At 48.0% G+C, this 14,540-nt stretch overlaps 1 protein-coding gene across 2 annotated transcripts in view; it reads left to right on the forward strand.

The window, feature by feature from the left end:
* LIN52 (lin-52 DREAM MuvB core complex component) overlaps positions 1-14,540 on the forward strand; it is a 74,482-nt gene that overhangs the window by 4,251 nt on the left and 55,691 nt on the right. For both annotated transcript variants that reach the window (XM_069735723.1, XM_069735724.1), the window contains exons 2-5: positions 3,695-3,769; positions 3,867-3,904; positions 4,390-4,456; positions 4,593-4,676. In XM_069735723.1, coding sequence (XP_069591824.1) covers positions 3,695-3,769; positions 3,867-3,904; positions 4,390-4,456; positions 4,593-4,676 — 264 coding nt within the window. The remainder of the gene's footprint in view (positions 1-3,694; positions 3,770-3,866; positions 3,905-4,389; positions 4,457-4,592; positions 4,677-14,540) is intronic.

Here is a 14,540-nt window from a genome sequence, read left to right on the forward strand (position 1 = left end):
GGTCCCAAAGAGGCCTTGGACACATATTTCGATGGATTTCATTTCTGGCCTTCCCGTTTCTCAAAAGATGTCAGTCATTTGGGTGGTCTGTGATCGCTTTTCTAAAATGGTCCATCTGGTGCCCTTGGTTAAATTGCCTTCCTCCTCTGATTTGGTGCCTTTGTTCTTCCAGCATGTGGTTCGTTTGCATGGCATTCCTGAGAATATTGTTTCTGACAGAGGTTCCCAGTTTGTTTCAAGGTTTTGGCGAGCCTTTTGTGGTAGGATGGGCATTGACCTATCTTTTTCCTCGGCTTTCCATCCTCAGACTAATGGCCAGACCGAACGAACCAATCAGACCTTGGAAACATATCTGAGATGTTTTGTTTCTGCTGACCAGGATGATTGGGTGTCCTTTTTGCCGTTGGCTGAGTTCGCCCTTAATAATCGGGCCAGCTCGGCTACCTTGGTCTCTCCATTTTTCTGCAATTCTGGGTTCCATCCTCGTTTCTCTTCAGGACAGGTTGAGTCTTCGGACTGTCCTAGTGTGGATTCTGTGGTGGACAGGTTGCAGCAGATCTGGACTCAGGTAGTGGACAATTTGACCTTGTCCCAGGAGAAGGTTCAACTTTTCGCTAATCGCAGACGCCGTGTGGGTCCCCGACTTCGTGTTGGGGATCTGGTTTGGTTATCTTCTCGTCATATTCCTATGAAGGTTTCCTCTCCTAAATTTAAACCTCGTTTTATTGGTCCGTATAGGATTTCTGAGATTCTCAATCCTGTGTCTTTTCGTCTGACCCTCCCAGACTCCTTTTCCATACATAATGTATTCCATAGGTCGTTGTTGCGGAGATACGTGGCACCTATGGTTCCATCTGTTGAGCCTCCTGCCCCGGTTTTGGTGGAGGGGGAATTGGAGTATATTGTGGAGAAAATTTTGGATTCTCGTGTTTCTAGACGGAAACTCCAGTATCTGGTTAAATGGAAGGGTTATGCTCAGGAAGATAATTCCTGGGTTTTTGCCTCTGATGTCCATGCTCCAGATCTTGTTCGTGCCTTTCATGTGGCTCATCCTGGTCGGCCTGGGGGCTCTGGTGAGGGTTCGGTGACCCCTCCTCAAGGGGGGGGTACTGTTGTGAATTCTGTGGCTGAATTCACTCCTGTGGTCACAAGTGGTACTGCAGCTTCTGAGCTTCCTCCCTCAGGTGTTCTGGTGAGCTCGTTGGCTGCTTGTTATTTAACTCCACCTGATTCTGTCTTCCTTGCTCCTTGTCAATGTTCCAGTGTTGGATCTGAGCTTCTGGATCTTTCCTGTGGCCTGCTGCTCTGCTTAGATAAGTGCTTCTTTGCTTTTGTTGCTGTTTTTTCTGTCCAGCTTGTCTAGTCGTTTTTGCTGGAAGCTCTGAGACGCAAAGGGTGTACCGCCGTGCCGTTAGTTCGGCACGGTGGGTCTTTTTTCCCCCTTTGCGTGGTTTTTTGCTTTAGGGTTTTTTGTAGACTGCAAAGTTCTCTTTGCTATCCTCGCTCTATCTAGAATATCGGGCCTCACTTTGCTGAATCTATTTCATCCCTATGTTTTGTCTTTTCATCTTGCTAACAGTCATTATATGTGGGGGGCTGCCTTTTCCTTTGGGGTATTTCTCTGAGGCAAGTCAGGCTTGTATTTCTATCTTCAGGCTAGTCAGTTCCTCAGGCTGTGCCGAGTTGCATAGGTAGTGTCAGGCGCAATCCACAGCTGCCTTTAGTTGTGTTTAGGTTAGGTTCAGGTATTGCGGTCTACAGAGATTCCACGTCTCAGAGCTCGTTCTTTTGTTTTTGGGTTATTGTCAGATCACTGTATGTGCTCTGATTGCAGGCACACTGTGTCACTGGATTTCCTACATAACAGAGGAGGGTCCGGGGGAGGAGAGTCCTAGAGTAGGGCGAAGAGAGTGCGAGGAGGGTCCTGGGGAGGAGAGTCCTACGGTAGGGCGAAGACAGTGCGAGGAGGGTCCGGGGGAGGAGAGTCCTAGGGTAGGGCGACGAGGGTCCGGGGGAGGAGAGTCCTACGGTAGGGCAAAGACAGTGCGAGGAGAGTCCTAGGGTAGGGCGAGGAGGGTCCGGGGGGAGGAGAGTCCTAGGGTAGGGCGAAGAGAGTGCGAGGAGGGTCCGGGGGAGGAGAGTCCTACGGTAGGGCGAAGACAGTGCGAGGAGGGTCCGGGGGAGGAGAGTCCTAGGGTAGGGCGAGGAGGGTCCAGGGGGAGGAGAGTCCTACGGTAGGGCAAAGACAGTGCGAGGAGAGTCCTAGGGTAGGGCGAGGAGGGTCTGGGGGGAGGTGAGTCCTAGGGTAGGGCGAGGAGGGTCCGGGGGGAGGAGAGTCCTAGGGTAGGGCGAGGAGGGTCCGGGGGGAGGAGAGTCCTAGGATAGGGCGAGGAGGGTCCGGGGGAGGAGAGTCCTAGGGTATGGCGAGGAGGGTCCAGGGGGAGGAGAGTCCTACGGTAGGGCAAAGACAGTGCAAGGAGAGTCCTAGGGTAGGGCGAGGAGGGTCCGGGGGGAGGAGAATCCTAGGGTAGGGCGAGGAGGGTCCGGGGGGAGGAGAGTCCTAGGGTAGGGCGAAGATAGTGCGAGGAGAGTCCTAGGGTAGGGCGAAGACAGTGCGAGGAAGGTCTGGGGGAGGAGAGTCCTAGGGTAGGGTAGACACTACATGGAGGGTCCTGGGGAGGAGAGCCCTGGGTAGGGCAGAGGGTCCAAAGAGGAGTGTGGGGTTGCCAACTTAACTTTTTATTCTCTGGACACATTGGAATAATAAATGATGCTCCGTGTCTGCTCCCGGAATCCTGCAGGACCTCAGCTGCTGAGATCGGCGAACCGTCATTGACTCCATCACCCGGAGACCTTTCTTCATCTTCAAAAATAAGTCACAGACTCCTTAAATTATATTTGCAAAGTGTCCTGGAATCTCTAGATGGTTGGCAACTCTGAGGGAGCAGGATGGTGCCCAGGGAATCCGGGGGAGGGGGCAGGGATGTGCCTGCAGAGTCTGGGGGGAGGGGCAGGGCGGTGCCCGGAGAATTTGGGGGATGAGGCAGGGTGATGTGCCCACAGAGTCTGGGTGAGGAGGGGCAGGGCGGTGCCTGGAGAATTCGGGGGATGAGGCAGGGTGATGTGCCTGCAGAGTCTGGGTGGGGAGGGGCAGGGCAGTGCCTGGAGAATCCGGGAGAGGGGGCAGGGTGATGTGCATGGAGAGTCCTGGGGAAGGAGCAGAGCTGGGTTCCTGTAGGGCAGGATGGCGCCTGGGAAAGAGGGGCAGTCTGGGGGAGAGGTCTGGGCGGGATCCCTGGAGAGTCTGGGGGGGTGGAGGGGGACAGGGTGGTGCCCGGAGACCCTGGGGGGGACAGGGCTATCTGTACCGTACCCTACACTTGTGCCAGCTTGCTGGATATGGAGTGTGCCCATTACAAATCGCTCGGGCATGAAATCCCTCCAGAGTGCCCATCTTAAGTCACAGACCTTTCTCTCAACCCCTTCTCCTATGAATGCCCCCCTTAGGAAGGAACCCACACCCAGTGACCACCTTTCTAACCTCAAATGCCTTTTCGCCTCCTAGTTCCTTCTGGGGATCTTCCTCTGGGTCACCAAATCCTCCCCTTGGGGCCGTCCCCTCCATCACCCCCTAGAGTAATGTGACTGGGGTGTTCCTTTTCGCCGCTGCCCTCATGATTTCTCACTCTTTCAGGTGTGGATTTGGAAACGTCGTTGCTGAGCTTTGAAAAGCTGGATCGCGCATCCCCCGACTTGTGGCCTGAGCAGCGTGAGTGTCGGGGACTCTGGGAGGGTCCGCTGTTCTGCACATTAGGGGGGATTTTCTGTCGTTCTCATTGTAATTTTGTTATTTTTGTCTCCTATAGTACCAGGCGTGGCTGAATTCGCAGCCTCCTTTAAGAGTGTAAGTATGTGCCCCCTGCACTTTACTGTAAAATCTTCCAAGTAAGAGTGTCATCACCCTCATGGCGCTGGTCACTCTTGTATGTGGGGCGAGGTTGCGTTTGTATCTGACATTCTCTGGGGAGGTTGCGCTCATATCGCGCTCTGCAAGTGTGTGGGAGGTTACACTTATAACTGCTACTCTTGGGGGAGGTTGCGCTCGTTTCTGGCTCTCTTCTCTGGAGGTCGCGCTCGTTTCTGGCTCTCTTCTCTGGAGGTCGCGCTCGTTTCTGGCTCTCTTCTCTGGAGGTTGCGCTCGTTTCTGGGGCTCTCGGGGCACTTGCGCTCATTTGACACTCTACAGGTGGGAGGGTGGCCCGCTCGTACACCCAGTGCTGGCTAGCAGTGTGTCATGTGACGGCCCAGTAGGCACAATATTGCGGGCACACTGCTTCTCCCCCTCATCCCCACCGCGTTACTGTATGTCTTTTGTTTTTTTCTTCATAGCCAATTGCTAGTTCTCCACCAAAGTGGATGTCTGAGCTGGAGCACGACGACATGGACATGCTGAAAGGTAATATGATCTGGCTGTGCACATTGTGGGCGGGGGACCCTCCGGGCGTTGGGGCCGTGCACATTGTGGAGGGACCCTCCGGGCGTTTCGACACCCTCTGTCTCCTGGATGCTCAGTTTAGGCTCTTTCTCCACAGAGTTGGGGAGTCTCACAATCGCTAACCTGATGGAGAAGGTGCGAGGGCTGCAGAACTTGGCCTATCAGCTGGGACTGGAGGAGTGTAAGTACCGAGACCATGACCTGTGAAGTCTGACTGCAGCTGTGGAGGATATAACATGATGTAATGACAGAATAGTGACTGCAGCTCTGGAGGTGACTGGAGGATAAGACACAATGTAACAGAAGAATAGTGACTGCAGCTCTGGAGGGGAGTCAAGCATTTTTGCCTATAATTTGTCCTATAACCTACTAGTAATGAGTAAGTGTATTCGTCGTTATTCGGCAAGTATTTGTTTCTTTTCAATGCTCGAATCCCTGCCCAGCATGTTTGGTGCTTTTTAGACAGCCAGTAAATGTGGGATTGACCGCCAGTCACTAATGCGGTAGCCACCTTGGTTGTGACATTACTGTGATTGGCTGGTCGCACAGCACCATCAGATCTATATAAGACGTCATGCTCGGCACACTGTACCCCGTACACAGGCAACATATGGAGAGGCGCTAGTGAGATGGACAGAATTGTAGCTGCGTATAGCCAGGGATTGAGCCACATTTATATTTCTGTGAAATACGACCACAGCCCTTAGGGATAATGATAATAGTAATACTGCTGTTAGTGGCATTTAGGCCGGGCTCACACTAAACGTATGGAAAATCGGTCGGAGTCTCCCTGCCGAGAGTCGCACGAGTGTTAGTATGGTCATCCGTGTGTGATGCGTTTACAGTGCGATTTTCTCGCCCCTATGTATCCGTATGACTTTACATTTCTCACTGCTTTTCCCCATTGAATTTAATGGCTCAATGGGCTGAAATGAGGAACATGTGTGTATTTCTCGCAAGTCACATGGGTGGTCCGTGTGGTGTCCCAGCTTTTCTCTCACCAATAGACTTGCATTGGCGAGTGTTGGACAATATACGCATACAATCTTAGCAAGCTGCAATCTTACACGCACGCTGAATACACCTGAGAAAAAATATGGTGATGTGAGCTGCCCCATAGATTAACAGTGGGCCGAGTGCTATATGATGTTTTCTCACATAGCACTCGTCCGTGTTCTACGCTAGTGTGACCCCGGCCTTAGGGACAGATTGTGCTGAAGGCATCGTGTAGGACAGGACAGGGTGAATTGCACACCCTTTCTGCTGCAACTCCTACCGGAAGCCCTTCTCAGACCTAATAATATTCTTTTCTCTTAATACTGCAAATTATTCTGAGCAGGAAAATATTATACACAATTTTTACTGCGGCAGTTGTGCGTCAAAAGCATACAGCCAGAGTTGGTAAAAGATGATTCTGGACCACATAATCCTATTCATGATCGTCCTTGCTCCCAACATGATGATGCCCGGAAACAAGTGATCCCACACTTGGACATTCTGAGGAGCTTTTCACATTTCCATTTATAGATTCTTGCCTCTCGCCCTGCCCGTTCCAACCGGGACATGAGGAGATCGCATGTAGCGATGCTCAAATATTTGAGCAGCCACACTCGCATTCAGGCGACAGTGGCAAAATGCAATTACTGTCACAAGAAGTGGATGATAAGACACAATTGCCAGCAAATGGTGTTTTTACATCAGCAAGTCAGGAGGAGGACCAGGGTGCAGAATTGGAAGGTGATGAGGTGGTGAACGATGAAGCCACTGACCCACACTGGGAAGGTGACATGCAGAGCAAGGACAGCAGCTTACAGGGGGAGGGATCCGCAGCACCACAACAAACAGGAAGAGGCAGTGGGGTTGCCAGAGACTCAAGGCGAGCAACTGTTCCCCAGAGCACTAACACGGGTGAAGTTGCTAGGGCAAGGGTTATCTCAGTATCTTAGATTCTAGGTTCTTCAAAGTAGCCACCTTTTGCTTTGATGACTGCTTTGCACACTCTTGGCATTCTCTTGATGAGCTTCAAGAGGTAGTCACCGGGAATGGTCTTCCAACAATCTTGAAGGAGTTCCCAGAGATGCTTAGCACTTGTTGGCCCTTTTGCCTTCACTCTGCGGTCCAGCTCACCCCAAACCATCTCGATTGGGTTCAGGTCTGGTGACTGGAGGCCAGGTCATCTGGCGTAGCACCCCATCACGCTCCTTCATGGTCAAATAGCCCTTACACAACCTGGAGGTGTGTTTGGGGTCATTGTCCTGTTGAAAAATAAATGATGGTCCAACTAAATGCAAACTGGATGGAATAGCATGGCGCTGCAAGATGCTGTGGTAGCCATGCTGGTTCAGTATGCCTTCAATTTTGAATAAATCCCCAATAGTGTCACCAGCAAAGCACCCCCACACCATCACACCTCCTCCATGCTTCACGGTGGGAACCAGGCATGTAGAGTCCATCCGTTCACCTTTTCTGCGTCGCACAAAGACACGGTGGTTGGAACCAAAGGTCTCAAATTTGGACTCATCAGACCAAAGCACAGATTTCCACTGGTATAATGTCCATCCCTTGTGTTCTTTAGCCCAAACAAGTGTCTTCTGCTTGTTGCCTGTCCTTAGCAGTGGATTCCTAGCAGCTATTTTACCATGAAGGTCTGCTGCACAAAGTCTCCTCTTAACAGTTGTTGTAGAGCTGTGTCTGCTGCTAGAACTCTGTGTGGCATTGACCTGGTCTCTAATCTGAGCTGCTGTTAACCTGCGATTTCTGAGGCTTTTGACTTGGATAAACTTATCCTCAGAAGCAGAGGTGACTCTTGGTCTTCCTTTCCTGGAGCGGTCCTCATGTGAGTCAGTTTCTTTGTAGCGATTGCTGGTTTTTGCAATAGCGCTTGGGGACACTTTCAAAGTTTTCCCAATTTTTTTGGACTGACTGACCTTCATTTCTTAAAGTAATGATGGCCACTCGTTTTTCTTTACTAAGCTGCTTTTTTCTTGCCATAATACAAATTCTTACAGTCTATTCAGTAGGACTATCAGCTGTGTATCCACCAGACTTCTGCCCAACACAACTGATGGTCCCAACCCCATTTATAAGACAAGAAATCCCACTTATTAAACCTGACAGGGCACACCTGTGAAGTGAAAACCATTCCCGGTGACTACCTCTTGAAGCTCATCAAGAGAATGCCAAGAGTGTGCAAAGCAGCCATCAAAGCAAAAGGTGGCTGCTTTGAAGAACCTAGAATATAAGACATAATTTCAGTTGTTTCACACTTTTTTGTTAAGTATATAATTCCACATGTGTTAATTCATAGTTTTGATGCCTTCAGTGTGAATGTACAATTTTCATAGTCATGAAAATACAGAAATATCTTTAAATGAGAAGGTGTGTCCAAACTTTTGGTCTGTAATAAATATATACAGTTGTGGCCAAAAGTATTAACACCCCTGCAATTCTGTCAGATAATACTAATTTTCTTCCTGAAAATGACTGCAAACACAAATTATTTAGTATTATGTTCATTTAATTTGTCTTAAATGAAAAAACATAAAATGAATTGCCCTAAAGCCAAATTGGATATAATTCCACACCAAACATAAAGGGGGTGGACAAAAGTATTGACACTGTTTGAAAAATCATGTGATGCTTCTCTAATTTGTGTAATTAACAGCACCTGTAACTTACCTGTGGCACCTAACAGGTGTTGGCAATAACTAAACCACACTTGCAGCCAGTTGACATGGATTAACACCTTCCCGACCGACCCATGACGCCACGTAGGCGTCATGAAAGTCGGTGCCAATCCGACCCATGACGCCTATGTGGCGTCATGGAAAGATCGCGTCCCTGCAGATCCGGTGAAAGGGGTTAACTCCCATTTCACCCGATCTGCAGGGACAGGGGGAGTGGTAGTTTAGCCCAGGGGGGGGTGGCTTCACCCCCCCGTGGCTACGATCGCTCTGATTGGCTGTTGAAAGTGAAACTGCCAATCAGAGCGATTTGTAATATTTCACCTATTAAAACTGTTGAAATATTACAATCCAGCCATGGCCGATGCTGCAATATCATCGGCCATGGCTGGAAACACTAATGTGCCCCCACCCCACCGATCGCCCCCCCCCAAGCCGCCGATCTGTCCGGTACACTGCTCCGGCTCCCCTCCGTCCGGTGCTCCGCTCCCCCCGTGCTCTTGTCTGCTCCCCCCCGTGCTCCGATCCACCTCCCCGTGCTCCACCCCCCCCCCCCACCCCATCATACTTACCGATCCTGCCGGGGTCCATCCGTCTTCTCCCTGGGCGCCGCCATCTTCCAAAATGGCGGGCGCATGCGCAGTGCGCCCGCTGAATCTGCCGGCCGGCAGATTCGTTCCAAAGTGCATTTTGATCACTGAGATTATATCACAGTGATCAAAATAAAAAAAAAATAATAAATGACACCCCCCCCCCCCCCCCCTTTGTCACCCCCATAGGTAGGGACAATAAAAAAAAGAATTTTTTTTTTTTTCCCACTAAGGTTAGGGCTAGGGTTAGGGTTAGGGTTTCGGTATGTGCACATGTATTCTGTTCCTCTGTGGATTTTTCCGCTGCGGATTTGATAAATCCGCAGTGCTAAACCGCTGCGGATTTATGGCGGATTTACCGTGGTTTTTTTTGCGCATTTCACTGCGGTTTTACAACTGCGATTTTCTATTGGAGCAGTTGTAAAACCGCTGCGGAATCCGCAGAAACAAGTGACATGCTGCAGAATGTAAACCGCTGCGTTTCCGTGCAGTATGTGTACAGCGATTTTTGTTTCCCATAGGTTTACATTGAACTGTAAACTCATGGGAAACTGCTGCGGATCCGCAGCGTTTTCCGCAGTGTGTGCACATACCTTTAGGCTATGTGCACACGTTCAGGAATTCATGCAGAGAATTCCGGACATTTTCTGCATGAAAACCGCATGCGTTTTTGCCGCGGTTTTGATGCGTTTTTGCTGTCGTTTTTTCCGGACACTTCCCAATGCATTTTGGAGTGGGAAATCCGCAAAAAAAACGCAAAAAGATAGAGCATGTCCGGATTTTGTGCGGTATGCGTTTTTTATGCGGGAAAAAAACGCATCATGTGCACAAAACATGCGGAATTCATTCTAAATGATGGGATGCTTATTGTATGCGTGTTTTTTTGCGGTTTTATAGCGTTTTTATCGGGAAAAACCGCGAAAAAACCGCAACGTGTGAACACAGCCTTAGAATTAGGCTATGTGCACACGGTGCGGATTTGGCTGCGGATCCGCAGCGGATTGGCCGCTGCGGATTCGCAGCAGAGTTCCATCAGGTTTACAGTACCATGTAAACCTATGGAAAACTAAATCCGCTGTTCCCATGGTGCGGAAAATACCGCGTGGAAACGCTGCGTTGTATTTTCCGCAGCATGTCAATTCTTTGTGCGGATTCCGCAGCGTTTTACACCTGTTCCTCAATAGGAATCCACAGGTGAAATCCGCACAAAAAACGCTGGAAATCCGCAGGTAAAACGCAGTGCCTTTTACCCGCGGATTTTTCAAAAATGATGCTGAAAAATCTCACACGAATCCGCAACGTGGGCACATAGCCTTAGGGTTAGGGTTGGAATTAGGGTTGTGATTAGGGTTATGGCTACAGTTGGGATTAGGGTTAGGGGTGTGGGGGTGGGGGGGTTAGTGTTGGAGGTAGAATTGAGGGGTTTCCACTGTTTAGGCACATCAGGGGTCTCCAAACGCAACATGGCGCCACCATTGATTCCAGCCAATCTTGTATTCAAAAAGTCAAATGGTGCTCCCTCACTTCCGAACCCCGACGTGCACTCAAACAGTGGTTTACCCCCTCATATGGGGTATCAGTGTACTCAGGACAAACTGCGCAACAATTACTGGGGTCCAATTTCTCCGGTTACCCTTGTGAAAATAAAAAAATGCTTGCTAAAACAGCATTTTTGAGGAAAGAAAAATGATTTTTATTTTCACGGCTCTGTGTTGTAAACGTCTGTGAAGCACTTGGGGGTTCAAAGTGCTCACCACATATCTAGATAAGTTCCTTGGGGGGTCTAGTTTCTAAAATGGGGTCACTTGTGGGGGGTTTCTACTGTTTAGGCACACCAGGGGCTCTGCAAACGCAACGTGACGCCCGCAGACCATTCCATCAAAGTCTGCATTTCAAAAGTCACTACTTCCCTTCTGAGCCCCGACGTGTGCCCAAACAGTGGTTTACCCCCACACATGGGTTATCAGCGTACTCAGGAGAAACTGGACCACAACTTTTGGGGTCAAATTTCTCCTGTTACCCTTGGGAAAATAAAAAATTGCAGGCTAAAAGATCATTTTTGAGAAAATAATTTTTTTTTTTATTTTCATGGCTCTGCGTTATAAACTTCTGTGAAGCACTTGGGGGTTCAACGTCCTCACCACACATCTAGATTAGTTCCTTTGGGGGTCTAGTTTCCAAAATTGGGTCATTTGTGGGGGATCTCCAATGTTTAGGCACACAGGGGCTCTCCAAACGTGACATGGTGTCCGCTAATGATTGGAGCTAATTTTCCATTTAAAAAGCCAAATGGCGTGCCTTCCCTTCCGAGCCCTGCCGTGTGCCCAAACAGTGGTTTACCCCCACATATGGGGTATCAGCGTACTCAGGACAAACTGGACAACAACATTTGGGGTCCAATTTCTCCTATTACCCTTGGCAAAATAGGAAATTCCAGGCTAAAAAATCATTTTTGAGGAAAGAAAAATTATTTTTTATTTTCATGGCTCTGCGTTATAAACTTCTGTGAAGCACCTGGGGGTTTACAGTGCTCACTAGGCATCTAGATAAGTTCCTTGGGGGGTCTAGTTTCCAAAATGGGGTCACTTGTGGGGGAGCTCCAATGTTTAGTCACACAGGGGATCTCCAAACGCGACATGGTGTCCGCTAACGATGGAGATAATTTTTCATTCAAAAAGTCAAATGGTGCTCCTTCCCTTCCGAGCCTTACCATGTGCCCAAACAGAGGTTTACCCCCACATGTGAGGTATCGGTGTACTCAGGAGAAATTGCCCAACAAATTTTAGGATCCATTTTATCCTGTTGCCCATGTGAAAATGAAAAAATTGAGGCTAAAAGAATTTTTTTGTGAAAAAAAAAAAAATACTTTTTCATTTTTACGGATCGATTTGTGAAGCACCTGAGGGTTTAAAGTGCTCACTATGCATCTAGATAAGTTCCTTGGGGCGGCTAGATTCCAAAATGGGGTCACTTGTGGGGGAGCTCCAATTTTTAGGCACACGGGGGCTCTCCAAACGTGACATGGTGTCCGCTAAAGAGTGGAGCCAATTTTTCATTCAAAAAGTCAAATGGCGCTCCTTCCCTTCCAAGCCCTGCCGTGCGCCCAAACAGTGGTTTACCCCCACATATGAGGTATCAGCGTACTCAGGACAAATTGGACAACAACTTTCGTGGTTCAGTTTCTACTTTTACCATTGGGAAAATAAAAAAATTGTTGCTAAAACATCATTTTTGTGACTAAAAAGTTAAATGTTCATTTTTTTCCTTCCATGTTGCTTCTGCTGCTGTGAAGTACTTGAAGGGTTAATAAACTTCTTGAATGTTGTTTTGAGTACCTTGAGGGGTGCATTTTTTAGAATGGTGTCACTTTTGGGTATTTTCAGCCATATAGCCCCTCAAACTGACTTCAAATGTGAGGTGGTCCCTAAAAAAAAATGGTTTTGTAAATTTCGTTGTAAAAATGAGAAATCGCTGGTCAAATTTTAACCCTTATAACTTCCTAGCAAAAAAAAAATTTGTTTCCAAAATTGTGCTGATGTAAAGTATACATGTGGGAAATGTTATTTATTAACTATTTCGTGTCACATAACTCTCTGGTTTAACAGAATAAAAATTCAAAATGTGAAAATTGCAAAATTTTCTAAATTTTCGCCAAATTTCCGTTTTTATCACAAACGCAGAATTTATTGACCTAAATTTACCACTAACATGAAGCGCAATATGTCATGGAAAAACAATCTCAGAACCGCTAGGATCCGTTGAAGCGTTCCTGAGTTATTACCTCATAAAGGGACACTGGTCAGAATTGCAAAAAACGGCAAGGTCTTTAAGGTCAAAATAGGCTGGGTCATGAAGGGGTTAAAGTTGACTCGGCCTCTGTCCTGTGTCCTTGTGTGTACCACATTGAGCATGGAGAAAAGAAAGACCAAAGAACTGTCTGAGGACTTGAGAAACCAAATTGTGAGGAAGCATGAGCAATCTCAAGGCTACAAGTCCATCTCCAAAGACCTGAATGTTCCTGTGTCTACCGTGCGCAGTGTCATTAAGAAGTTTAAAGCCCATGGCACTGTGGCTAACCTCCCTAGAAGATGTGGACGGAAAAGAAAAATTGACAAGAGATTTCAATGCAAGATTGTGCGGATGTTGGATAAAGAACCTCGACTAACATCCAAACAAGTTCAAGCTGCCCTGCAGTCCGAGGGTACAACAGGGTCAACCCGTACTATCCGTCGGCGTCTGAATGAAAAGGGACTGTATGGTAGGAGACCCAGGAAGACCCCACTGTCCAGGAGACATTAAAAAAGCCAGTCTGGAGTTTGCCAAAACGTACCTGATAAAGCCTAAAACGTTTTGGAAGAATGTTCTCTGGTCAGATGAGCCAAAAGTAGAGCTTTTTGGGCAAAGGCATCAACATAGAGTTTACAGGAGAAAAAAAGAGGCATTCAAAGAAAAGAACACGGTCCCTACAGTCAAACATGGCGGAGGTTCCCTGATGTTTTGGGGTTGCTTTGCTTCCTCTGGCACTGGACTGCTTGACCCGTGAAAGCTGGGTCTTCCCTCAGAGGTCATAGATTGTCAGTTGCTTGATCTGTTTACGATTAACATTGCGTACAGCAGCCACCACAGCCTCCCAGACACTGTTCCGAGAGGTGTACTGTTTACCCTCCCTGTAGATCTCACATTTTATGAGGGACCACAGGTTCTCTATGGGATTCAGATCAGGTGAACCAGGGGGTCATGTCATTATTTTTTCTTCTTTGAGACCTTTACTGGCCAGCCACGCTGTGGAGTAGTTGGAGGCATGTGATGGAGCATTGTCCTGCATGAAAATCATGTTTTTCTTGAAAGATACCGAATTCTTCCCGTATCACTGCTTGAAGAAGTTGTCTTCCAGAAACTGGCAGTAGGTCTGGGAGTTGAGCTTCACCCCATCCTCAACTTGAAAAGGTCCCACAAGTTCATCTTTGATGACACCAGCCCATACCAGTACCCAACCTCCACCTTGCTGGCGTCGTAGTGGAGCTCTTTGCCCTTTACTGATCCAGCCTCTGGCCCATCCATCTGGCCCATCAAGAGTCACTCTCATTTCACCAGTCCATAAAACCTTTGAAAAGTCTGTCTTAAGATATTTCTTGGCCCAGTCTTGACGTTTTCTTATGTTTCTTGTTCAAAGGTGGTCGTTTTTCAGCCTTCCTTACCTTGGCCATGTCCCCGAGTATCGCACACCTTGTGCTTTTTTTTTTTTACTACAGTAACGTTGCAGCTCAGAAATATGGCAAAACTGGTGGCAAATGGCATCTTGGCAGCTTCACGCTTGATTTTTTCCTCAATTCATGGGCAGTTATTTTGCGCCTTTTTTGCCCAACACGCTTCTTGCGACCCTGTTGGCTATTTGTCATAAACCGCTTGATTGTTCGGTGATCATGCTTCAAAAGTTTGGCAATTTCAAGACTGCTGCATCCCTCTGCAAGACATCTCACAATTTTGGACTTTTCAGAGCCCGTCAAATCTCTCTTCTGACCCATTTTGCCAAAGGAAAGGAAGTTGCCTAATAATTAAGCACACCTTGTATAGAGTTTTGATGTCATTAGGCAACACCCCTCCTCATTACAGAGATGCACAGCATCTGATTTACTTAATTGGTAGTTGGCTCTCAAGCCTGAACACCTTGGAGTAGGACAACATGTATGAAAACTATCATGTGATCAAAACACAACTTGCCTAACTGTGTGTGTGTGTGTGTTCAACCCCCCCCCAGGGTTGAATGTTTTT

Source organism: Ranitomeya imitator, chromosome 1 (genome assembly GCF_032444005.1).
Source record: "Ranitomeya imitator isolate aRanImi1 chromosome 1, aRanImi1.pri, whole genome shotgun sequence".
In the NCBI taxonomy this organism is placed as follows: domain Eukaryota; kingdom Metazoa; phylum Chordata; class Amphibia; order Anura; family Dendrobatidae; genus Ranitomeya; species Ranitomeya imitator.